This window comes from Triturus cristatus, chromosome 3_2 (assembly GCF_964204655.1).
Source record: "Triturus cristatus chromosome 3_2, aTriCri1.1, whole genome shotgun sequence".
Taxonomy (NCBI): Eukaryota; Metazoa; Chordata; class Amphibia; order Caudata; family Salamandridae; genus Triturus; species Triturus cristatus.
In genome coordinates, this window is record NC_140584.1 from 930,029,691 (window position 1) to 930,056,645 (window position 26,955).

A 26,955-nucleotide genomic window follows, 5' to 3' on the forward strand; every position below is an offset into this window, starting at 1 on the left:
GGTAAAAGAGGGTGAACTTGATGTTGTAACTCTCCAGACCACAGGGCAACATTCTGAGTTGCATTCCTTCTCACTGGAAACCCTCAGTGCCCACACGATATTCAACTGTGATGAGGCCCAAAATTTCAAAAATCTTCAGAACTCATCATGGGGGACGTGAAGCAGCAATACATGCATGGGATTGGGATTTTTCTATCCCATCAAAGGTCCATGTTGTATAATGTTTGTGGCCTGAAATCTAGTATTTTGCATTAGGACTAGGCACTTAAGTATTTCAGAAAGGTAGTTGCAGCACCTTATGCTTTAGGTATATAATTGCAGTACCAAATATACAGATGGACCTTTGGCACATTCCGAGGGATGGTCCAAATGGGTGTAATCCACTCATGTGAGGCAATGCACAAGTCCCCAGTGCACTTTCCCATTTCAGAATAAGCCCAACAACCAAAAAGGCTCCAAACGGTGGCAGAGAAGCAGGCAGGAAAACGGATGAAGATGAGCATTTTTGGGTGCTCCCTGTGTGCAGGAGCAATGCTGGCCCCTGCTGGAGGCGGCGAGCTGGCATGGACCGCAGGGGCATTGAGGCTCCACCCGCAGTCCCCAATGCTGCAGACTAGCTGTCCTCTGTAGTCTCAAGGGCACCCAGCATCAAGAGGCCAGGCCCCGGGGATGAGATCTCCAGGGCCGAAATCAGCCCGGGTAGGGGAGCTGCATGGCGCCCTCCCCCTTTCCAGCATAAAGTGAAGAAGTACCCCTGTTTGGTGGAGATTCACACCTTTGCAGTCTTGTTATCTTCTCTTGTAGAGGATTCATGTTAGCTCAAACTTGTGGATGAAGACGCTCAAGGAACAATCACATTGCCGAAATTACATGCACACAAGGTCACTGGAGACATTACCTCTGGGTTCTTTACACAGCTGTTGTGTAAAATATGCACTAGACATTTACCCAACGAGGTAACACTGACTAATCAACCAGCAAAATGTAATCCATTTGAGTACACATTTTTGGCGAAACTGTGGACCCTTTTTGGAAAAAGTGAGGTTCCATTATGGCCCTGATGCTCATTTCACAGAAATGAAACCTCAATAGGAAGCACTTACAAAAATAAAATAAGCAGGTGCCCCTGTTGAAGCTCCATTTCTGTAAGGCACAAATGATCCTAACTTCTTGGGCTTGGGAAAGGCAAAGCAATTGTGTTTCCTCTTGTATTCCATATTGAAAAACAATCTGAAATCCTTAATGGAGGGGAATGCATTGTTGATCTATTGGAGCGCAATCAGATCTGTAGTGACTGTGACGAGTGATTTCTTTCTTGTCTTGAGAGCAGAGTACATGGTTATCCCTTTTAATTACCCTGAGTATGCAAATACCCAAAATCATCTGCATGGTCTGCCTATTTGGCCCGCCCTGTTTTCCTTATAGTATGCAAAGGTCTTTTCGCTATTTTCCCTGTTGATAGACAGCTTACCAAAAGGCCTCCGAGCAGTTTCCCGCTGATTTTGGTGATGCATTCTGTTACAATCTTAGTATAAGTAATGGAGTTGGTATGTTCCACAACCCCCCTCCCTCCTCGCTGAGTTGGTACGACCCTGCGAAGTTCATGTTAGAATGTTCATGCTGAGTTATTCACTGTGGTGAGAGCGGATGGTCAGATAATAAAGGCTGCAGTACACTTACCTGAGCGGCTTCATCTTTTAATACAACACTGGCGACGAACTGCGTAGGGGCAGCTGGCCATCACCCCTCTGTGTATTCTCTCAAGGGAAAGGAAGAGTTGAGGTGTCACGTCAATTTCTTGCTTCAAAAGGTGGAAGGAAGGAGGATTACTTTGACAAGCACCAGCAATGCTGTGGGCAGTGTACAGCAGAGCAAAGTGAGTAAGGGACAAGCAGCAGTCAAGCACAGAGTGTGACTCGATCCCGTGTGAACAGTGAAGTAGACACCATCCAGTGACATCCATGAAGGCAGTTGGAATCTCCTGGGTCTGATGAAAACCATCGGGTGCAGAGGCGAGTACAAGGTTGACGCTGTGAGAAGCTCGGAGGCAGCTGCATCCGTCTGGGGGTGTAGCGGAGGCATTCCTTTGGTTCGCAGCTGTTGATCGCTTTCAGTACAGGCAGAACGGAGGCAGTGTGTGTGGAGATTTACTCATTGGGCATGCGGAGTCGGTAAGGTGACGACACGCCAGCCGCCGTCAAGTGTCACCAGAGTAATCTCTGATCCACTAGGAGGTGGGTTTCAGCCGAAAGAAAGAGGAGTTCCCCGTTGCTAAGGGCGTTCTGAGCAGCGCGTCATTGGAGGCGCTAGTGGGAGTCCAGCGGACGTCCTGTGAGGCAATTTCCTTCTGAGGAGACGGCGCGCCAGCCTCTAAGCACCGTGCCGTGTCAAAGGAAGTTCCAGTCAGCGGTCCGGCGCCCCAGCCGCATGAGGGCCGTTCGTGTCAGTTTCATCGGATTTTCCTTCGTGTGCAGGGGTGACGGCGCGCCAGCCTCTAAGTACCGTGCTGTGTCAAAAGGGGAGTTCCAGTCAGCGTTGTCCGGCGCTCCAAACGCATGAGGGCCATTCATGTCAGTTTCAACTGATTTCTTCGTCGTGTGCAGTGGTGTCCAGTGAAGTCTCAGGGTATCATCCTCCATCGTTGTTGCGGTGAGTTAATGAGGCAGTTCTAGTGACCAAGAGGGTAAAGGAACCAGTTCTGGTTCGGAAGCGGAACGGGGGCACCTTAGCAATATTGGAGTAGCTAATCCAGGCATTGTGTGCAGCCACCTCTAGCCCTCCAGGTAGCGTCAGGCTCCACTATAGCTCCCGTCCTTGCTTTGGTTCAGAGGTGCACCTCCTGTTGAGAGGTTCTGTGCACGTAGTTCTCCATGGGCACGCCAGGAATGAGCCAACCCCCGTCCTTTTTAAATGACTGCGGTGACCCTGAGATTCACTGGAAAGATTGGGCAAAACTTTTTGAATCATACTTAATCGCCATGGGTGGTGAAAGGTTTTCGGCTGTAAGGAAACAGCACATTCTTTTGCATAATTTAGGCGTTCATGGGCGCAAAATATATGAGACTCTTCCTGAACCTGAATTGGAAGATGAAGAGGAGATTGACGTATTTGAGGTGACCTTGCTGAAACTGGAGGCACATTTTGGGGATAAGATCAACGTGGTATTGGAGAGACACAAATTTTTCAGCAGAGTACAAGGGAAGTGTGAATCAATCAGTAACTACATTGCAGCGTTAAGGGGTCTTACCCAACTGTGCGAGTTCGGGGACTTAAATGACTCACTCATACGTGACCAACTAGTTAGGTGCACAAACAACAGCAGGGTTCAAGAAAAGCTGTTGGCGAAAAACCGCACCTTGAAAGAGGCAGTAGCTATTGCTCAATCTATTGAACATACAGCGAAATGTGTTAAAGAGATGAAAGTTAGAGATGAGGTTGTAGCAGCGGTACAGGTGAAGGAGCAGAGTAATGAGGTGTTCAAGTTGACAAACAAATGGGGCACGAAGGAGGCCCAGATCCCTAAAGCTAACAGAGATATGCATAATTTAAAATGTTATAGATGTGGAAGCAGTAATCATCTTGCTAATAACCCTATGTGTACAGCTCGAAATGTTTTATGCAAAAAATGTAACAGGAGAGGTCATTTAGCAAGGGTATGCAGGGAGGGGGTAAGCAACACTGTGAGTGTGGTAAATAGCAGTGAGGAAGATCACGCCAGGTATATTTTCCAAGTGAAAAGCACGGTTGCGGGGGTTAAACAAAATTACCCTAAATGTATTGTGTTGTTCAATAACAAACCGCTTGAAGTGTTCGCAGACTCCTGTTCCCCTTTCACGTTAGTGAATGTGCACGATTTTGAGGGGTCACTGGGTGGGTCAAGAGAGGTATTAGAGACTCCTGATATCACACCTGAAGGGTACACGAGAGATCCTATTCCCCTGGTGGGTATGTTGAACAGTTACATTGATTTTAATGGGAGGATCACAAAAGGTAATGTGTACATTGTTGAGCATGGTGCCAATCTGCTTGGGTGGCAACACCAAAGGGAGCTGGGGATCATATTAGATCCCAACAGAGAGAACCAGGTTATCATGGTTGACAGAGCCAGCGATGAGAAAGGTCTACAGAATATGTTCCCCAGACTCTTTAGTGAGAAGTTAGGCAAGTTACGTGATTTCCAGCACAAAATCAAAATCAGACAAGGTGCGAAACCAGTGGTTCACAGAACACGGTCAGTACCTTTCCATCTAAGAGAGACTCTCAAGGTAGAGCTAGATAAGCTATGTGACATAGGTGTCATACAACCTATCGAGGCCACGGAATGGCTTGCGCCTTTAGTTTTGGCATCTAAGGGTAATGGCAAAGGCATTCGCATATGTATGGATCTTCGCTCCTTAAACGAAAACATTTGGGTGGAGAGATTCTCTCTCCCCAACATAAATGAGATGATAAGCACCATGGGCAAGGCATGTTTTTTTTTCAGTGATTGATCTGTCCAGGGCGTATCATCAAGTTGAGCTGCATCCGGAGTCGAGACCACTGACAGCGTTCATGTCGCCTTTCGGGGCGTTTATGTTTGCGAGAATGCCATTTGGGCTTGCCTCAGCAGCCTCTGTATTCCAGAAAATAATGCAGCAGGTGCTGATGGGTGTTAAGAACACTCTCTGTTTCCAAGATGACATATTGATGTATGGGGAGACGGAGGAGGTACACGATGCTACCCTCCATGCAGTGTGTCGCAGATTATCTGATGCAGGGTTGACAGTACAGATAGACAAGTGTAGAATTAAGGTCACGTCAGTAGACTATTTGGGGCACACCATCACCAAAGATGGGTTTAGTCCCAAGCACAGCTTGATCCAGGCTGTCAGCGATGCCCCGCACCCAACGAATAAGGAGGAGCTCAAATCCTTCTTGGGTCTTGTGGAGTACATGTCTAAGTTTGTCAGGAACTTTGCAGATTTATGTGTAGGGTTGCGAGAGCTTCTTAAGAAAAATACAGCTTTTGTGTGGGAGAAGGAACACAGTGAAATGGTTGAGCTGATAAAAAAACACATATTGGATTCACCAGCATTGGGAACTTTTGATCCCAAAAGGAGAACCATCTTAACCACAGATGCCTCTAGCAAGGGTTTGGGGGCCATGTTGTCCCAGAAGGGAGAAGGGGAAGAAAGAGTAATAGCGTTTGCTTCCCGCACCTTGAGTGAGCCTGAACGCAACTACTCAGTCATTGAAAGGGAGGCTTTGGCTTGTTTTTGGGCAGTCCACCATTTTAATTTTTTTTTGTGGGGAACGAAGTTTACCATTCACACGGACCACAAACCCCTAACCTTTATGTTTTCTCCGAAACAGACACTAGACATGTCCCCGAGGATAAATAAGTGGGTTTTGGGTTTAGAAAACTTTTGTTTCAGAGTTGAGTACTTACCTGGGCCAGAAAATGTAATTGCAGATTGCCTGTCAAGGTTACCGCTCAAGGGGGTGCAGAGCGAGGAGGTGCTCGATGTACCCATTTGTGCTGTGCATATACCCTCGCTAACGGATGCAGAATGGAACAAGGGCATGGAGGAAGACAGGGCCATGGTGATGTTGAAAGAACACATGGTTAAGGGGTGGCCAGAGAAGATTTCGGAAGTCCCCGACCAGGTTAAAGAGTTCTGGGAGGTGAGATTTGAACTTTTGTTAATAGATGGCCGCTTGCACAGGGGTGGAAAAATTGTTCCACCTGAAGGTTTGAGGAACAAGATTATAGACCTGGCCCATGAAGGGCATATGGGTAGGAGCCTCACAAAAAACAAAGTGCGGAGTTGCTTTTGGTTCCCCAGAATGGATTCTGAGGTGGAGCACAAGGTAAAAGAGTGTGTCAGTTGTGCGGGAAGCGACAAGAGCAAAATCACTCACAAGGCTCCATTGGCCCCCGTCAATGTGCCAATGATTCCCTGGACAAAACTGGCCATGGATATAGTAGGTCCCATGGACATCCTGGGGTCACAAAAGAGGTTTATGTTCGTGTTAGTGGACTACACTTCACATTGGGTAAAATTTAAGTTCACAGCGTCCACCACAACGAACAATCTTATTGCATTTCTAAAGAACATCTTTGTATATGAAGGCATCCCAGCCACCCTGGTAACGGACAATGGAGTACAATTCATATCTGAGGCAATGAAAGAGTTTTTGGAAGAACACAATATAAAACATGAAAAGACTGCTCTCTATTGTCCAAAAGCCAATGGGCTGGTAGAAAGGGTGAATCGAATGATCAAAGAACACATACAACTAGCCATCACCAATGGGTTGAATGTGGAGGAATCATTGAGAGAAGCCATGTGGGCATATCACACCACGCCCAATGGGGTCACAGGGTTATCCCCATTTGTGTTTCTTAGAGGAAGGGAACCCAGCACAAAAATGAATCCGAGGTGGTTGGGTGGGGGAAAAAGTGTGGTACCAGATTTAGGTCGCATCGAGGAAAGAGTGGTGTCTCATCAACAGAAATATAAGTCTTGGTATGATGATAAACACGGAGCAAAAGATGTGGAGATAAAACCCAACACGACTGTGTGTGTTAGGAAACCCGGCAAGGTGCAACCTGGAACGAGCAAATTTGGTGTACCTCAAAGGGTGGAAAGCACAAGTAGAAGTGTAGTTCGGTTAGAGAACGGACAAATATGGAGCAAAGACAGAGTTGTAAACACCTTGTGAATTATTGTTGTTGTATTCCCTTCAAGGGGAGATGTGTTACGGGGGGCGTGGCTAAGCACGCGATGGAAGCGGACGTGCCCGGGTAGAGCTCCCGCTCGAGCCCTCCTGCCCCGGGCCGTTTCTCCGCCACAACGCTCCTGAGTACTGCTCGTTTTGGCCGGCGGGCCCTCCACGGAGCCTTCTCCGTCACCTGGCCAAATTTGCAGAGAATCGGCGGTGGAGACCCGCGCCGACCCTACAGGCGGGACTGCGGCCGCTCTGCCGGACGCGCGGCCGCAGCTACGCGAGCCCGAGGCGCTGCCTTATCCCCTGGGCCCAACGCTGCAATTTGAGAAGGGGCTGCTGCGGCGCTGGGCGGCGGCCTGCGGCCGCGGCGAGGGCGGCCTGGTGAGGTGAGGGCCGCGCCTGGACTCGTCTGGGGACCCCCCTGTAGCGCCAAGGAGAGGGCAGCGACGAATTGGGACACCCCTGAGACCACGCGACCACACCACTGGCGACGCCCGGATTCCGGGTGAGACGCGTGCCTGGACCCCAGCGACAACCGACTACGCGTCAAGGGTAGCCGTCGCGCCCTACGTGGACTGGGGGTGCGCTGGGGGAGCGCACACGGACCTAACTTCTTCCCCCCCCGCACTGCACTCTGCCGGGACAGTGGACGCACTGAGGCGGCTTTCACCTTTGGACCTGGCGATTCAGCAGCACGACGCGCCAACACACGCTGCCGCCGCCCGTGGGCTCTGGAGCCGCTGTGGGAGCGCCGACCTGGGCCTTATGGACACACACATGGCGTGACCCCTGCGCCACGAGCTGAGGTGAGAGGCGACGCGGGAGAAGGGACACAGGAGTACCCTGCGGACTGGAGGGAGACGCTGGGCACTGCTCCAGCTGCGACCGGACCCCTCACTAGTTGGGACCCCTGAACACGTGGCGATGGCGACACGGCCTGGCTGGCTGCGGCGGTGAGACAGGGCGAGGTGAGCCGCTCCCCCTACATTGGAGTGGGGTATCGACGAAGCAGAACCCCCCTACCCCTCGACGACGGGGGGGACGTCTTGCACACGCCGCCGGCTCCATGCCTAGAGGGGCGCGAACCCGCTCCGGACCGGGAGCGGCAGTGGAGAGGAGACGGCACGAGACGACGACGCCCGCGATGGATACTGACCACGTAACGGCGAAATTGGACAGCGTCCTGGCGGCCATGGAGAGGATGGAGGAATCGCTGCAGCAGACGCGCACCTCCCTGGAGACCCGCATAGACAGTGTGGCAATCGACCTAACGCACCTCAGGGCCGATCATAAAAAGTTGCAAACGCGCACCACCGCGCTGGAAGGCGCCATGGCAGAGGTCGAGCCGGCGACGAAACGGACAGAAGCCGGGGTGCAAGACCTTCTGCATCGGGTGGAACTGTTAGAAGGAAGGGCTGAGGATGCGGAAGGCCGGGCACGAAGGAACAATATCCGCCTGGTAGGCATCCCGGAGAGATGGGAAGGGGCGAATCCTGTCCGCAAGGTTGAGGACTGGCTACGAGGCCTACTACCAGATAACACACTCTCCCCGCACTTCGTGGTGGAAAGGGCCCACCGCGTGCCCGCGAAACCACCTCCTCCGGGCTCTAACCCTAGGCCATTTCTCCTCCGAGTCCTCAATTACAGAGACCGTGATGCCATCCTGCGAGGAGCCAGAACCTTAGGGGAAATCACCATTGACAACGCGACAGTGATGTTCTTCCCAGACTACACGGCGCGAGTACAGAGGCAGAGACACTCTTTTCTAACGATCAAACGACGACTGCGCGAAGCGGCCCTCCAGTATTCGCTACTCTTCCCGGCCAAACTGCGGGTGGTGGCGCACGACAAAACCCACTTCTTTACGAACCCCGAGGAAGCGGAGGCCTGGCTTGATGGCGGAATGCCAGACGCGCCACGACGGACGACGGGAGCAGGCGCGATGGAGAGAACGAGGGGATCAAGACGACGACGCCGCCGCGGGTCGCCCACGCCGCCGCCAACCGGAGGGACATCGAGCCGCTCCCCGCCAGTGGACCTCGTTCAGCAGGAGCAGCGGGACGCCCTGCGCAGGGTGGCAGAGATCAGCAACTCCCCGGCGTCGTCGACTCGGCCGGACGCCAGCCCGAGGGTACACTCAACAGACGACGAAGCGATCTACGGCATCCCGGACACACAAGACTCTGGGGGGCCCCCGGAGGTTACACCGCAAACGGCGGACCTCTTCGGCTGAGGCGCCCCGGTGATGGGCTGCCGCCTGACGTGAGCCGCTGGCCTGCCGGAATCCCTGCTGGGTGGCCCCCTTGCGAGGCTGGACTGACTGAGGGGCCCTGGCGCCTCTGCCGACGACACTATGAGGGATCCACCCACGGAGCCAGACACTGTGAGTACATTTTCTACTTATGACCACACGGCCTGCACACCCGATTTACAGACATACAGAGACGCCTTTTGGTGCCGCATGGACGACTTGTTACTGCTGGCGTGACTTGAGAGGGGACATGCCCGTGCCCCCCCCCCCCTCCGCGGGCGCTCCAGCCCCCGCTGGCCTGATGGCCGGGCACACAGCTGCTACGGCCTTGAACTATGGCCCTCAGACGCCTGCCGGCCGACAGCAGCATATACGCAACACCCGGGAGGCATGCGAGGCGCTTCCAAACCTGCATTGTTTCCATTGTTGCTCAGAAGATACATTACCCACCCCACGAGACTGTATAGTTCGTAAGCTCGCTTGAGTGTTTGGACGGCGACCTGTTGTACAGCCGACCTTTTGGTATTCTACAAATTCTCTTTTAGTTGCCATGTTCCGGCTTTCTATGCACCCTTTTTTCCCTTTCCCCTCACCCAGCTGGAGATCACGACACTGCACGCACATCACCCGTTTTAGCTGCGCGGTGGGAGCGGGCCGCTGGCCCTGGGGGACCCTTGAGATGGGAGATGCGCTCTTGGGGGCTGAGGGAGATCCCCGCACACAGGACTACCATGGCTAGCACACAAATATGCACCTGGAATGTCAGAGGGATGCACACACCGGCTAGGCGCTACCATATCTATTCGTACCTAAAGCGGCACAAGGTTAACGTAGCGCTGCTCCAGGAGACCCATCTGAATGGGACCGAGGTGAGGGCACTCCATCGTAGATGGCGAGGGCAGCTGTACGCTACGGAATACTCCTCATTTGCTCGCGGAACACTGATATGGATTCACCCAGGGACTCCGTGGGAGACCATAGACACTGCGATAGACAGCGAGGGCAGATACACGGCCGCGCGAGGCAGGCTAGATGGCCAATATATCACACTGATGTCCCTCTACTCCCCAAACGTTGAACAGGCTGGCTTCCTGGCGCGGCTATCATCGACTATGGCAACTTGGCACGACACTTCGTGGATCATAGGGGGCGACTATAACTGCACCTTAGACACCACGCTGGATCGCTCCTTCCCGCCCCCAGCTAACGCCCCTACCAGGGGAGCCACGAAGGCGCTGCTGGAGTGGGCCGCGCAATGGGGCTTACACGACGTCTGGCGACAGCGCAACCCAGGGACGCGGACGTACTCCTATTACTCTGGCGCTCACGACTTACATGTCCGCCTCGACCGCTTCATGGCATCCACAGACCTCCTACCTCATGTGACGGACGCGCAATACATGGGCCGCACACACTCGGACCACAATCCACACTTCATGTCCATAGCCTGGGCCCGCCCACACCCCCCTGTCCCCACATGGCGCCTGCAGCCAGCGCTGCTGCTAGATGCGGCTTTTCGCGCTGCCCTACTCGAGCGCACCGCGCAATACTTCGAGGACAACACTGGCACAGCAACTGACTCGAGGGTGGAGTGGGACGCCTTCAAGGCCGTGATACGAGGCCACTGCCTGCACACTCAGGGGCAGATAAGACATCAGCTAGAGAGAGACCTTACCAGACTGGAGGCGAACTTGCTTGCGCGGGAGGGGGAGGCTGCGGAGGGAGACGGGGGCCCACTGCATGATGCCCACACGGAACATGCGCGCCTCCTGGAGCGACTTCGCAATGTCAACTATGCTGCGCACTCGGCGAGGACTCACCGCCTTGGTGATAGACCAGGCAAACTTTTAGCGTGGCTGATTTCGCGGGACGCCCGCTCTGCGCCAGTGACGGCTATACTGGGCGAGGGGGGGGAACTGGTGTACACACAAGCTGGTATCCATGACACTTTTACTGTCCACTATACCGCATTGTACCGCTCCCGACTCGCGGTCCCTTACACTGCTATCACAGACTATCTCTCCCCTCTGCCGATGCCGCAATTGACTATTGCTCAACAAGATGAACTCGGCGCTCCGCTGGAGGCGGACGAGCTTAGAGAGGCCATCTTTCAGCTCTCCAACGGGAAGACCCCAGGCCCGGACGGGCTACCGGCTGAATTCTACAAGGCTGGCTCGGACATCCTAATCCCGGAGCTCCTGCGAATGTATGCGGCGGCGGCGGAGGGAGCTGCCCTGCCCCCGACGCTGAATGAAGCCACGCTGGTCTCTATACTTAAGCCAGGCAGGGACGGCACGCGAGTGGGCTCATACCGCCCTTTGGCTCTGCTAAACACAGACTATAAAATCCTTGCTTCTGCGTTGGCTAGGAGGCTGGCCCCTCATGTACCCGCTCTTGTGCATCGGGACCAAAATGGATTCGTCCCCACACGCCATACCTCCTACAACATCCGCAGGCTCTTCCGGGTACAGGAATACGCCACGCAGCAGTGGCCAAGGGCGGGATGCCTGATACTGGACTTGGAGAAAGCCTTCGACTCCGTTGAGTGGCCGTACCTGAGAGCAGTAACAGAGAAATACCGGCTGGGGGGGGGCTATAACGCCATGATCGCCCTTCTCTACAGCGAGCCGACCGTCCGGGTCCGCACGGGCCGCATCCTCTCGGACGCCATCCGGATCCGCAGGGGCACCCGCCAGGGCTGCCCGTTGTCGCCGTTGCTGTTTGCACTGGCAATGGAGCCCCTGGCTGCGACACTTAGGACACACGGGCTGGAATGGGGAATCCCATTGACGGATGGCTTGCACACGGTGTCCCTATATGCGGATGACCTGCTGCTATACGTCAGAGACATGACCGCCATCCCTGCCTCCCTCGCTGACGTATTCCGCACCTTCGAGGCAATATCGGGCCTGAGGGTGAACTGGGCCAAGTCGGGAGCCTACCCCTTTGACCCGGAGACACCTGAGTGCGACGTCCGACTGGGAGGGGACAGGCTGCGGTGGTACCCCACCACTTTCCGCTACCTGGGGATTCGGATCTACAGAGCCCCGGCGGACGTCCTAGACGGGAATCTCCTCAGAGCGATCACCTCTGTGCGCACGCAGGTGAGCTACTGGAACACCCTGCCCCTCAGCGTGCCTAGTAGGGTGGCACTGACTAAAATGATAGTGCTGCCCCGCCTATTGTACTATTTCGCAAATCTGCCCTTGTATGTACCCGCCAAATTATTCCGCGACCTGGAGGTATTGCTGCGCAACCTCATCTGGAACAAGGGGAGGCCGCGTGTAGCGCTGGCCAAACTGTACATGCCCACAGACTCTGGGGGCCTAGCGGTCCCCAATATGGAGCTATATTATCTAGCGGCGCAGATGCAGTGGGTGGTGGGGTGGCTGAGCGGCAAGCAACTAGAGGACACTGCCTCGCATGCGGCTGCCTGGACGCGGACGCAAGTCCACACACTGTTCCATCCGCTGACCCGTGCGCCCTGCCCCTCCCAGGTTTACCTGGCAGTGGCGCGCAGGTGTTTCCAGAGGTGCCTTCGCCTCACACGCGCGACCACACCGTACGCTCCAGAGTTACCACTATTGGGCATGCCTTCCCGACGGGACCCCTCACGGAGGCCCACTTGGCAGGATGGGAACAGGCAGGAGTAGATACGCTAGGTGACCTGTATGAGGATGGCGACTTGGTGACGTTCGCCGCCCTGGCTGAAGGCACGACGCTCCCGGCAGGACAGTTCCTCCTGCATGCCTCCCTCATGCAGATGCTCGCGGCTTCTTGGGGTGACATGGCGACGGAGCCGCCGGCACATACCTTCATCCAATATCTGCATATCATGGGAAATGGCGCACATGTCATCCACTGGCTGGTGCAGGCGCTCCTCGTGCACTCGCGACTGTCCACCTTGACGCTGAGGGAGCGCTGGGCGACAGACAGGGGCAGAGACTGGACGGACAAAGAATGGGCGATGATACTGGCTAGCCCGACCAATGTTCCACGCAACCCCCGCTTCAAACTCATACAATATTACATACTACAGCGAGCGTATCTCACTCCTGAGAAGATCAATAGATATTTCTCGCGGACGGATGCCACCTGCCCACGGTGCTCGACACCAGGAGCGGACCTTTTGCATATGCTCTGGCATTGCGCTGGCGTACAGGCATACTGGGGCGACGTGCTGTCACTGATAGAGCGTGGTGCGGATGGACGGCTGCCACGCACGTGGGAGGCATGTATCTTGGGCCTATACAAGCGCACAAAAGCGAATAAGGTGCAGGCGCGCTTCTGGGACATGGGGCTTGTAACAGCCAAACGCTTGCTCACCAAGCATTGGAAGGCGACGACCCCCCCGCACATCAGACACTGGAGGGCCTCCTTCGTAAACTGGGCGCAAGCGGAAAGTGCAGTGCTCCTACGTGAGGAAACTGCGGGACTCAGGCAGTTCCCCATCGCCCACCTTTGGGATGGCCTCCTTGCCACCTTTCAGACGGCCTGCGGAACCCGAGGGATAACCTGAACACTGGGTGGGCATCGATACACTACTAGCTAGATGGCGACATCTTTGAGACCCTGGCGGGGATAGCTCCCGGCCCCCTCTGCCTGCTTATTCTCCTGGCGCATCTCACATACTGTGCGGCAGGCTGCTACTGTTAGATATCCCCTGCACTGTGTTATGGCACGCGCGTGGGACTTACTGCCGCTGCTGCTCGAGAGGGCGCGCACACTACTGGGACATGGGCACACCCAGGGAGCCAGAATCATCCCGCCCCGCGCAGATGCCCCCTACTAGACGCGGAGGGACACCTCCCTCACGCGAGCGGGCAGTCCTAGACTGCGAACACAAAGCACTGCAGACCCTAGGCCCCCCCCTCCGATGGCCCCCTGACCCCCTCCCTCTCCCCCCCCCCTCTTCTTCCCCCCCCCTCGCGACCAGCCACTCGACGCGCTTCCCACACGGCCCGGTTTCGCCCCGCTGGGCAGCTCCTATCTCCTCTCACACTGCTGCAGGCAGATCTCCCCTTTCCCCCCCCCCCCCACCCCTCTTATCCTAGCCCCCACCCGAGTTTTCGACCCTGGCCCTGATCCCTACGTTTATGTTACACACCCGGGGAGCAGTTCGGCGACTGGCTAAGCTCCCTGGCAGAACCCGCGTTCCAACACAGAGACAGTCGCCACACGCATCCTTGCGAGCTATGCTGCAACCTCCTTGTCGCGCTCCAGCCCACGCCACGCACGGGCCACCGGGACTCCGATGCCCGCAAATCAGGGCACTTGACGGCCAACCCGACGCCCAGCGCACTTCCTCCTCTGAGCCTAGAGGCTAGTTGACGACGCTGCGCTGCGGGCTGGTACACAGTGCCCCCCTCACTCGCAGACAATGCGCTTTAGGTGAGAAGCGACGCGACAAAAAGCAGAAAAGCACCATTGACTCGCTTATACGCAATGTACACACCCAATTCCTCTACATATGTTCAACTGAACTCCGCCGCCGGACCTCCGGGTTGTCGGCTAAATGGCTGTGTCTACTCCTCTGACTGTGTGTATTCAAGCATTGCCGACCTGATGCTTTGGCGCAGGACTGTACATTGCCAATTGATGCAACTGTGGTTAATAAAGGTTTTCAAAAAAAAAAGGGGAGATGTGTTACAATCTTAGTATAAGTAATGGAGTTGGTATGTTCCACAACCCCCCTCCCTCGACGCTGAGTTGGTACGACCCTGCGAAGTTCATGTTAGAATGTTCATGCTGAGTTATTCACTGTGGTGAGAGCGGATGGTCAGATAATAAAGGCTGCAGTACACTTACCTGAGTGGCTTCATCTTTTATTACAACACATTCTTTATGCAGAGGAATTTTGAGGAGTTCTCAACCAAACAAAGAAGCACTTACTTTATATAGTTAGGAGGAAGTGCCCTTGTTTGGTGGAGATTCCCCTCTTTGTAGTCTTATCCTCTTATCTAGAAGAGGATTCATGTTATCACAGATTTGAGTATCAAGACGCTCAAGCATAATCACATTGCTGAAATTACATGCACACAAGGTCACTGGAGGCATTTGCTCATGATCCATTACGCAGCTGAAGTGTAGAATATGCACTATTTATTACGCAGCGAGGTAGCACTTGCTAATTAACCAGTAGAAAGTATTCCAATGGGGTAGATATTTTGTGCAAAACTCTGATCTCTTGTTGGATAAAGGGGCAGGTGAGGTTCTGGTCTGGCCCAGCCACTCTCACATCCACTGACGCACCCACAAAACCACTCACACACCCACTCACAGACCCATACAGCCACCCAGACACCTATTCACCGACCCATGCAGCCACTCACGTACCCACTCTCAAAGGTTAAAGGTTACAGTTAGGAAATAAAACTAAAATAAACTTAGAAATTCACTGAAAAAAACCCAAAGGTTACAGGGTTGCTATAGTCAGAAAATAACATAAAAAATTGGTAGAGATACACTAAAAAACAAAGATTACAGGGATGCTATAGTTAGGAAATAACATTAAAAGACAGAGATATTCACTTAAAAAACAAACGTTAAAAGGACATTATAGTTAGGAAGTAGAATTTTTTTTAAACTTTAAAAATTCACTGAAAAAAACAAAGGTTACAGGGACATCATAGTTAGACTCAAATGTAACTCGTACAAAACCAGTGAAATTCAGCAGTTATAATTATCTGAGCTGAATAAAACTGATGCGCCCTTCAATGCACTGCTTATGACCTCACACATTACATCACTCATGACATGGTCAATGACATCACCGATGACATCAGTGATGACATCTCAAATGACATCAGTGATGACATCATCCACAGAACCATACACACACCCACACAACCAATCACACACCCACTCATTCAGCCATACAACCACTCACTCACACACCCACTCACATAACCACTCACACAACCACTCACAGATCCATACAACCACTCACACACACATACACCCACTTACAGACCCACAACACCATGCACAGACCCATAAAACCACTCACACACCCACTTACACACCCAAACAACCACTTACACACCTGCACACCCAACCACTCACACACCCACACAACCACTCACACACCCAATCGCACACCGAAAAAAGCACTCACAAACCTATTTACAGACCCATACAGTCACTCACATACCCACTGTCTGACCTACACAGCCTGTCACACACCCAGTGACATATCCATACTGCCACTCACATACCCACTCACACAGCCATGTATCCACTCAAAGACACTCATTCATGCACTGATACAGACAGTCACAAAGCCACTCAGATGACGTATGTTAGAAACAATATTACTTGTTTATAGTACAGGAAGAATAGTAATTTATCTTATCCTGTAGCTTAGTATATACCTTTAAGTGTCAGAAACGTTCATGAAACACTAACACTCTGCATGATTTCATCAATGATGTTATTTGAGATGTAATGAGTAATGTCACTGACCACGTCAAGAGTGATGTAATATGTGATGTCATAAGCAGTGCATTGTGGTGGGGCGTAAGTTATAGTTAGCTCAGGTAACTATAATTACTGAATTTCACTGGTTTTGTACAAGTGAAATCTGAGCCTAACTATAGCGTCCCTTTAACCTTTATTTCAATGAGTATATATATATATATCCAGTTGAAGGCATTCGCCGAAACGCGTCGACCGTCCCTGTTGTTGTGCACCTGGTAAAGATGGAATAAAATGTTACTGACTGACCTTGCTATTGTATTGGACTTCCTTGTTGCCGTGGATTTCTTGGTGGTGGACGCTACCGAGTTCTTCTTTAAATATATATATATATATTATCTACTGGCGGTCGCCAGTAGATAGTTATAGTTACAACCTAGTTTCCATAGGAAATCTCAAAATTCTATTTGGAATAACTTTGGCGCCGGTTGACGAATCCTCACGAAATTTTCAAAACTAATGGGGCGCTCCGTTCAGCTCCTACCCTGAAAGTCTTGGGGTGATTCGTCAAGCGGGCGCCGAGAAAAAGGGGGGGTCCCAAAACGCGTTTTCCCCATGCATTTTTCCATAGGACCTTTAGTCGCAGCTACAGCCCGAACGGCTGAACAGAATTACGTGGAATTTGGCAGAGAGGTAGCCATAAGGTCAAGGAAGTGCCTTTTGCAGGTCTGGTGTAAATCTGTTCAGTATTTCCTGAGAAAATAGCATTTAAAAGCATATCAATATCTATACGCGCGCACCGTGCGCGCACGGTGCGCGCACCCTGCGGTGCGCGAGCGCAATTCTGATTGGTTGTTAGATGTCGGTAAACATTCGAATCGGTCGAAACCAGGAAGTGTCGGCCGCCATTTTGTCTCTCGCAGTCTGAGGGGGTGAAAAACAAAGGTGGAGAACGTGAAAAGGGGGCAGAGTGGACAGTTCCTGACCCCCTAGCCTTGGTCAGGGGGTCACAGAAGGACCCCCAAGGGAGAAAAAAAAAAACTTTTTTAATCGCGAGGTGCGCGCACCCTGCACGCACTGCGCATCGTGGGCGCTCGGTGCGCGAAGCGCACCGAGTGCCCACAGAGCGCGCACGGTGCGCGCACGGTGTAAAACCTGAAAAAAAACCAAAAAAAAACATAACTTAGCATTTCAAAAACCGTACAAATTCACTGAAAAAACCATAGGTTTCACACACGTTATAGTTAGGAATTAGCATTTAAAAAACCTTGCAAATTCACTTAAAAAACCATAGGTTTCACACATGTTATAGTTAGCTGGACATTTCACTCGTAAAAAACCAAAGAAATTCCCCCGTTATAGTTACTGCAGGCAACTATAACTCACGCGACCGCAATCCTCTGCTGATGACGTCAGATATTACATTACTGATGACATATGTGTCTTTCTGAAAAATATATATTTGTAATATATGTATAGCTAAAGATTAATGGAAGAAGACATGGGTAAATAAGTGTCTAAATACTGGACCGCCGCATCCAGGGATCGCTAAAGACTGCTGTAAATGCACAGTTCGTGACTTCACGGAGAGATGGAATCACTGCATAACTATCTCCGGCTTAGCGAGACTTGGAATGATGTGGCTGGACGTCTGGGGCAAAGGAGGATGAATTTTGCAGGGACATCGGGTTTGCATCTACATGCGCACAGGCAATGCTTTTAATTTCCAAAACTCTCAGCACTCATTATGAGAACATTGGGACCGAAATGAGATATTTACCTGGCAGGCCAACATGGTGCTTTCTGGGATTTGAAGTCCACCAATGTGGGCTTCAATAATGCTCCAATTAGAAGTCGGCCCAGCTGAACTACAACCAATGGGTTACCAGCAGAATTATTTAAAAGCAGCGTTTGGAGCCAAAACTGATGTGAAGGCATTTGATAAAGACAATTACTGTCGAAACGCGTCATGCCATATTTCCTGCAATAAAGAATCTTCTTGATGCCCCCGCTGTGTCCCTCCGATTGCTTCCGAGTGAAGAGGTCGAATATTGGATATATATATATATATATATATTTTTTTTTTTAATATAAAATTATATATGTATATATCTATATATAAATACATCCTCACCCAGTCCTTCTCCCCAACTTGTTACGCTGTGGCACAGGTGTGGACTGATCCGTAGTGACAAAATGACGCACAAAAATAACACTTAAAGTGAATGTGCAGGTGAAAAACTCCACATTATATATTCACTGTAAACACATATATATAACTGTATAAATATTTATTTATATATATATTCATTGAAAAAACAAAGGTTGCAGGTACGTTATAGCTAGGCTGAGATTTTACACATACAAAACCACAGAAATTCAGCAGTGATAACCTGAGCTAACTATAAGTTACGCTCCCGCAATGCACTGCTTATGACCTCTCATATTACGTCACTCATGACATGGTCAGTGATATCACTCATGACATCTCAAATGATATCACAATACTTGATGGTATTATAATGTAAATTTTGGTTATGGTTACTAGCCTCCAAAGTCCCCAGATTAGCAATTTAAGGAGTCTTTGCAGCGTTATTGTTGTGTGCAAGTTTTCATCCAGGTGCTTCGAGCATCATTAGGCGTTTAGCAGTAGTCCCCGACTCCCTTAAAGACAAATAGGAAAGCAATGTGTATTTTCCTTAGTGGGGACAATCACTTCAGCTGTTGTGAGTGTGGAAACACACATTATATAAAGGTGACTCCGAAAGCAGGAGAAACTGCTGAGTTGGGGAAAGAAGTTCCTTTTGTTGAGCTAGGAGGGCACAAGGGGGCTACAGACCTGCATGAAAAGATGGTTGACACTACATGGACGCGATGCCTCATAAAGTGGATAGGTGAGGTAGAAGCATAAAATACATTGTTTTTATTTGCAATAAGAAAGCATGCAATTATTTCACGCTTAATTACAAGGTAACATGTTCATTTCTCTTTAGAAACAGCGAGAAAGGGTCCAGAGAGAAGTTTGGACGGATAGTACAGCACAGACTTGCAGAGTTAAAACTGAGAAGCGCGACACGGTCCCCAATTTCAGGACTTATAGAAAATGCAGTGGTTGAGGTAAAGTCAGAAATATCTAAGACACACCTTTACATAATAAGCATGATGTTTACACTGACAGCAATTTTCTTCTGTAACACTTCCATTTTCCATAAGTAGAATTGGCACGGCTAAATTCAGTTTTTCTCGCCCTTCAGGTTTAATTTCTTTCTACTGAATCCCCATGAGTTAATGCAGAGGTATTGATAGCATGTATGGTGACTCTACAGCACTGTTCATGATTACCTGTGACTCAGTGCTCTACAAGGCCCAATGATTTTGTAGTGTATGCTGTGTAACAGCTATTACTTGCACTCGCACATTAAGGGGCAGATTACGATGCAATTAGGAAGACTCCTACCGTCGGTAGGAGCCTTCCGAACCACATCATAATGCGCCGGTCGCCTCATTACAATGGAGGAGGTCGGAAAGGAATCCGACCAGTCATTCCGGCTGGCTTCTGACGGGCTTAGAGAGGCCGTCCGCTAGTCAGAATGCGTCAAGTAATCGGAAAGGCCCGCCCTTGAGATTACGATGACGGTTTCCAACATGGTTTCCATGCAGGCCTGTCCGACATGGAAACCAATGCGGAAAGCATCTTTGGGGGCCCCAGCAGGGCCCCCTTGGGTGCACGGCCTCCAGTTGGAGGCCAAGGTGGAACCTATAGTGCCCCCTGTTGATCCTTGTGGCAGGCACCTTGAGGACTGGATTTCTAGCTTTCCATAAGAGTTTGTCACAGTCCAAGCGTGCTTCTTTACAGCTAGAGCTTCCTTATCTGCAAAATACAAGAGAATTTTCGTCTTTCTCTTTAAAAACTGTTTAAACCAAGTTTATTAATTTCCGGAATACTCAACTGTAAATCAAAGCTCTGCAAGCACTTTGGGCCTAATTACAATTTCGGACAAGCGTCCAACCCACACCGTAGCGGAATATAAGTAGACTGTTCCACCCACTGAATTAGGATGCGACCACCCTATGGGCGGTCGAAAGATCAATTTTTCAATAGCAGCTTGTGCAGCAGCCGGAAAAGAGACGCAGCCCAATCTGCAATCGAAAAATGGATATGCACTGTATGGCAGGCACCATGTGGCGCCTACCACACGGTGCAGGGATGTTTAGGGGGGCACCATAGGTGCCACCAGTCCCCATAGCGGATGGCCAGTGTGAATGGGGGCCCTGCTAGGGTCCCCCAAATTCACTTTCTGCCTGCCTTTTCATGGCGGGCGGACCGTCATGATAGGGTCGGTGGAAAGCAACATCGTAATCACAACGGCGGAGCCGAGGCTGGCTCTGCCATCATTATGGGATTACTATTCTACCCGCCACCCCGGAATTGCCCTGTCGGTTTCCCTCCAACTGCCAGTATTGTAATACGCCGGACAGACGGAAACCTATGATGTCAGGTAGAAAGCCTCCGACGAGCTGTCAGATGGTTTTCCGCCAGACATCATAATTAGGCCCTTTGTGAGAGATGATCTCCATGCACCAACATACTTAGAATAATTTATTTCATGCCAACAGCTATTTGCTAAAGAGACTACAGCTGATAAAGATAAGGAATGCATTTTAAAAAAGACACTTGTTTCACTTGGGCTTGACTCTCGAGTCCAAATTTCAGTCATATTTCAGCTTGATCAAGGTCTTTTGTAATTCTAAAAACACATTTCCAAGCCTTGATTAACAATAAATCTTACAATTTGCCATCCTTCTCTTTAGTGATAGGTGAGCCATAGGCAAAAGCTGGAATCAGCTTGGTCTCCATAACTTTAAGGAGTTGTTTGGCTTCTTATATTATTACGTAATGTCTTAAAAGTAAAGATTTAACAAGATGTCTTAGCTCTTAGACTATTAAAATTACTTTTAAAAGAAGCTTTTCATCAAATAGAATTCCCAGATATTTATTGCTCTTTATAACTCAATAGACATTCCTCTTGCTTGCCAGGTGCAAAGTTTGGAAATCAGCAGCCTTATTGCCATAATGTTATTTTCAAAATGTCCAATGCCAAACAATACATGAAACAAGTTCACTGCCTGCAATACTGAAATTGCTAACTGGATGAAAGTCAACTGTCTCAAGCTCAACAGTGACAAGACAGAAGTAATAATCTTTGGTAAGAACATCTCACCATGGCACTCCAACCGGTGGCCATACTAACTTGGACTGACACCCAAAACCCAACCCAGGAACCTCAGAATTTTCATTGACAGCAAACTGGACCTGACCACTTAAGTAAGCGCCATCACTGCATCCTGCTTCCACACCCTGAAGTTGCTGAGGAAGATCTTCAAATGGCTCCCAAGAAACACTAGAAAATCTGTCACTCACATCCGAGTCATCAGCAAGTTGCACTATGAAAACACTGTCTACCCTGGGATCACCAAGCAACTCACTAGAAGACTACTAACCGTATAGAACTCGGCAGCCAGACTCATCCTCAACCTGCCATACATAATTCAATTTATATTACACCTCAGGGAACTGCACTGGCTCCCGAAACACAAACACACTCAATTCAAACTCCTCTCACACACATTCAAGGTACTACAAAACTCAGGCCCTACCTACCTATCTGAAGTCACATCTCTTACCAGCAGCCATCCTGACACCTCCGCTCTGCAGGACTCCTACTCGCAGACATCCCAACCATACACAGAACCAGATCAGGAGTCCAAGCATTCTCTTACATCGCACTAAAGCGTGAAACGACCTCCCACTCCAAATCAGAGCTTCCTCCTCTCTTCTTAAATTTTGCAAGAAACTGAAGACCTGGCATTTCAATTAAGCAATCTACCATAGGCAGTACTAGGCACAGACACCTTCGCAACACCAGGATACCCTTGAGGGTGAGAGTGTGCTTTACAAATTCACATAACATAAAATAACATAACATAACTTTGTGGCTGATGGTTTCTCCATCTCGTTTGGATGGCACATTTTGGTCCACCACTGTTGCATTGGAGGAGGATCCAGAGATTTCCAAACTTGTGCTATGGTTAACCTGGCAGCTAATAACAAATGTAACTAGATGGCTCTGTCGTGACTTCAATGGATACTCTTCCTCATTGCCAGTAAAACCGAACAACAACACAAGAGGATCAAATAGGAGGGATAAACTTGTAATGTTTTTGATAAGCTTTAGATATTATTCCACAAAATCAGGTACCAGTGGTCTACACAAAGAGGTGTTGTCTTCAAAAGGTGGCCTAATAGCTTGCGAAATTATTTAGCAGTCACAAAATATGAGAGCGAGCCTTGTTTGAGTATTCTTGTGTAATAATAACCTAGCGCTTCACTGTATTTGGAGTGGCTCATTCTAACGCTAGTCGATTGGGGTTGCACGTACATACTGTTCCAATAGGGGGAGAACCCAAGCCGTTGTCACTCACTGATTCCTATACAGTTGATCATTTGACCTTTGGCTTTTTACTGTTACAAAGAAAGAATCTCAGTTTCTGTCTTATAACTTTCAGAGTGGACACAGAGAGTTATTGCCTTTGTCACATGAAGTATGTTCGGGAGGAAATTCATTTTTTGGCAGTTTATTCTTCCAGAGCAGAAAATCTCTTGGCAAACCGATCTGTACAGGCCTTTAAAGAGGGTGTATAACAAACCTGAGAATGGTAGATATCTCTGTTTAGGTAGAGTGCAGCTCAGATATTTGTTCATGAGCATCCATGCCCATCATTTTAGGTTTTGTATAACTGATTCTGTCTAAAGAATCTGTCTAATGCTGGTAGTGATTCATTAGCCTTTCAAAGAAAGCAAAGGGTATTATCCACAAACATACACTGGGTATTGGTGTTGGAATTGTTTTTTTAAATTAGTGGTTCCAGAGAGAAGGCAGTCAGCAATGGGCAAAATGGGCAATCCTTCCTGTGCCTCAGTCAGATAAATCAGGGAGGAAAATGTAGCAGTAACCCTAATTACATTTTGAGGGTGTTCAAAATTAGCTGCTATGTTGTTCTTAATTTGATGGGCCCAAGCATGTTTTACCTAGTTCCTTAAATAGTTAACTCCACTCTATCTGATCAAAACTATCTTGGTGTCAAGGGATAAGAGGACCGCTGGGAGTTTCTCTTGCTCAACCACATCCAGTATGACAGTTGCAAGTGCAGGGGGTATAAGCTGAGCGTGCAAGAGGGTGAGTGTACCGAGCTAGAGTTCTTCGCCAATAGCCCTAATATCCGGCATCATCCTGCCGATATAGTGGACAGTGTCAATGTCCCTGGTCTCCAGAGGCCTGCCAACTTGTGTCCTTCCCAAAACCAAGGGCGTAATCGACACCTGTTGAGGCTGGTGGTGCCTTGTTGGGACCAGGGTGAGGGGCTGCACAGGCAGTGGCCGAGACATGCCAGGCTGAGGCGCCAGTGCAGAATGGGCTGAGAGGGGTGCCTGGGCCACGTCGACCTTCCTACAGCCTTCCTACATTACAGGACCTCGTGGTGTGCCCTGCCCGGTACCTATTATCATCTGCGCAGTACACGGAGGAGTTCTCAACCTTGGTGGGGGAGGGTTGCAGAGGTCACATCAAGCAACATTGTTTGTGCTGAGAGTACCCAAAACTTTCAATATTACACGGACTGGCCTTGGGGGGCGGGGGGCGTGGATGCTGCTGGGACACATGGAGCTGTAGCATCCATTGAGAGAAGTGTGAGTGGGATTTTTTAGTCCTCTTTGTCTTTCTTGCCACACAAGATCTCATGAAACCCGGCCGTTTGACCCTGGACCTGGCCCTGGCCATGCTGTCCAGACCCAGCGAATGTGCTCCCTGCAAAGCGAGGCCCACATGATGTGGGGGTATACTGGAGCCTTGCCAGCGAGATGAGTGACTGCCACCTCGGAGAGTGAAACTGGAGGAATATTGTTGATCTTCGCACTAGTCGGGCTGGATGAAGGCCAAGGGCAAATGTGGACAGAGGGGTGAGGTGGCACATTTGGTGGAGAGAAACTAGGCCTGCGAGAAAGGCCTCTGGGGTCCCAGTGCTTTCCCTGAGGTTAGAGAGGTGCCAGCTGATGAGTTTGGCCGACCACATTTGTGATACCCTAGGACTGGTGTGGCGTGGGCAATACCCCGGAGACAGTGGTCTAGCCCCCCACTACTATATATGCTTAAAGAACTATCATAGATTTGCATGCTGATCAGAAAACTGGGACTTACTCAAAACACACTTTTATTTTTATGTGCCGTCCGCAGCGTCGTGTCAGGCTGGCCCAAGTGAAGTAAAATTGACATGTCTACATTGCTGAGTTGGGACTTACCCTTCCTGGCTCCTTATTGTCATCCACTGATTGTGATTTTCTTAGTGACGGCCACTTACCCGCAGAAATTACCAGATAAAAGACAGCAGTGGCCTTGAGGCACGCCAAGTTGGGCAATTTCACAAAGCCTCTTTCCTCCAACTCGGGATGGGGCTTACCAAATGTGGCAACGCGGTCGTGACCTCTCTCAGAGGCAGACTGTGGGGTGAGGGACTTCACCGATGTTATCGTGAAAGGTATTGCTGATGCCGGACATGCTCTGGAATGCAGAGTGATGCAGTTGGGAGTGACATAATACTACTCAGAAACGTTTTACACAACACGGTGGACCACGTCACAGAGGCAGAGTGGCATCTCTCAACATTGGAAGATGAGTGGTAAGAATTGTGCTCTGCGGTCCACAAGCTCAAAACCCCTAGCTTGGAATTATGTAGTTGAGTGGAAGATGCCGAAGGCAGATCCTGACACATCAATCTTAGGTTTGTTGGATTTTCTGAAGGGATGAAGGAATATGACACAGTCTTATTCCTCAAGTGATGGTTGAAGGCCAGATTCCCTGACGCCCAATTCTCCCCCTACTTCCTTCCTGAGAAGACCCATTGGGCCTTCTGCCACCCTGTGCCTGGCACTCTGATAACATGCTTCCTTAATAAAGGGATGAAGATCAAATGCTCTGGTCAGCTAGAACAATCGGAGACCTCTGACGTGATGCCAGTAGGATACACATTTTTCCTGACTATACCCATGTTGTTCGATAATTGCAATGCTGACAATATCAAATGCAGCTCTTTGTTTAATGAATGCTGACTGTTGAGGCAAGATAAGGAGCACCCAAAACACATCCAGTCTGGTTACGAGTATTTTTGTAAAACCTTTTTACATAGCAAAAGCAATAGGTCCACATGACTATTCTTGTGGATCTTTGTCAGGTTTTAGTGTGAGAGTCAAATTTGAAACCCACTTTAAGGGCTTGACCAGACAGGATGTCAGAACTTGATTAAATAATTTAGTAAGTGTTTCAAATAGGATATCAAAATATGCTTTAAAGATGGAGGCTGAAAAGCTATCTGGACTATGGACCTCATTTCTACTCAAAGACCTGATTGCTTTCTTTTACTTGAAAGGGGTAACTATAACTAGTTCATATATGGCTTTTACCCATCCAAAGCCCAAGTGGGCAAAGAGGATTGTGGAAAGAAATTCACCTTGCCGTTGGGGGACACAGTCTCGAGACTGATACATTCAGGAATATTATCATTAGTGCCCGTAGTGTTTTAATCTGTTGTATGAGAGTCCTGGCTTGATTTTCACATATTTCGTAGGGTAGCAGTGATAACCGTGAACTTATATTACTAATTTCACAAGCCTCCACAAATTGTAGATGCAAGATGTAGAGAAAAAATATAAGAACTGTAAGCAACCTACAAAAGAACAGTCTGCGTTGGCCCTTGTAGAGAATGAAGAAAGACCATGGGGGGAATTGGAGGTCTTACTGCTGGGTGAAGCAGCTTGCAAATTGCTCTATACACAACATTTGTATTTGTTGGGTTCTTCCACGGACACTAGTTTACTCGCATGGCCCCCTTCCTTTGCGTGCACCTTTTTTTCAGTTTTTTAGTTCTTGTGTAACTGGTTGCTACTTAACTCTCTCCAGTTGTTTGTTCCATTTTACCAGCAGGAGCCAATCTATTACTTCCACCTGGTCCAAATTGTTCTCAGAACTAATGGTGGTAAGTGTATTTGCTTTTAGGTTACCTTGAATAATAGTATTATTGAATTCCTTACTTTACAATAAGTTTTGTTCGCTTGACCCATTTGCTTGACCAATAGTGTGGCCTCCGCTTGCCATAGCCCTCTTTCCCCTTAGCCTACATCGCCAACTTCTGCAGTACAGGCATTAGGAAATTTGGAAGCTGGTCTTGGGGTAACTTAAGTATAGTCCAGATCCAGAATTACTGCAGCATGGGTTGATAAAACTTGGTTATTAATGTCACTCTCAGGAGAATAGGCCTATAAATCAGAAAGAGCCTGGGCACCAGTGTCACTTTGAGGAGAATTGGCCTATGGATCAGGAAGAAACGCATTCGAGAGTGAGATCTATGGGCATTCAAAAATAAAGTGTTACCATTTTATGTTGGATACACCATAGACCAGTCATCTAGGCCACGTATCCCATCTATAAGAATAGGAGAGGGTCTTTGTTGCCGATTTGGGAAGAGGA

General features: G+C 49.7%; 1 protein-coding gene across 1 annotated transcript in view; it reads left to right on the forward strand.

The window, feature by feature from the left end:
• The window catches only part of LOC146858828 (uncharacterized), a 1,229,505-nt gene that overhangs the window by 277,074 nt on the left and 925,476 nt on the right, over nucleotides 1-26,955 (forward strand). The window contains exon 10 of the mRNA XM_085647127.1: nucleotides 19,372-19,495. Coding sequence (XP_085503253.1) covers nucleotides 19,372-19,495 — 124 coding nt within the window. The remainder of the gene's footprint in view (nucleotides 1-19,371; nucleotides 19,496-26,955) is intronic.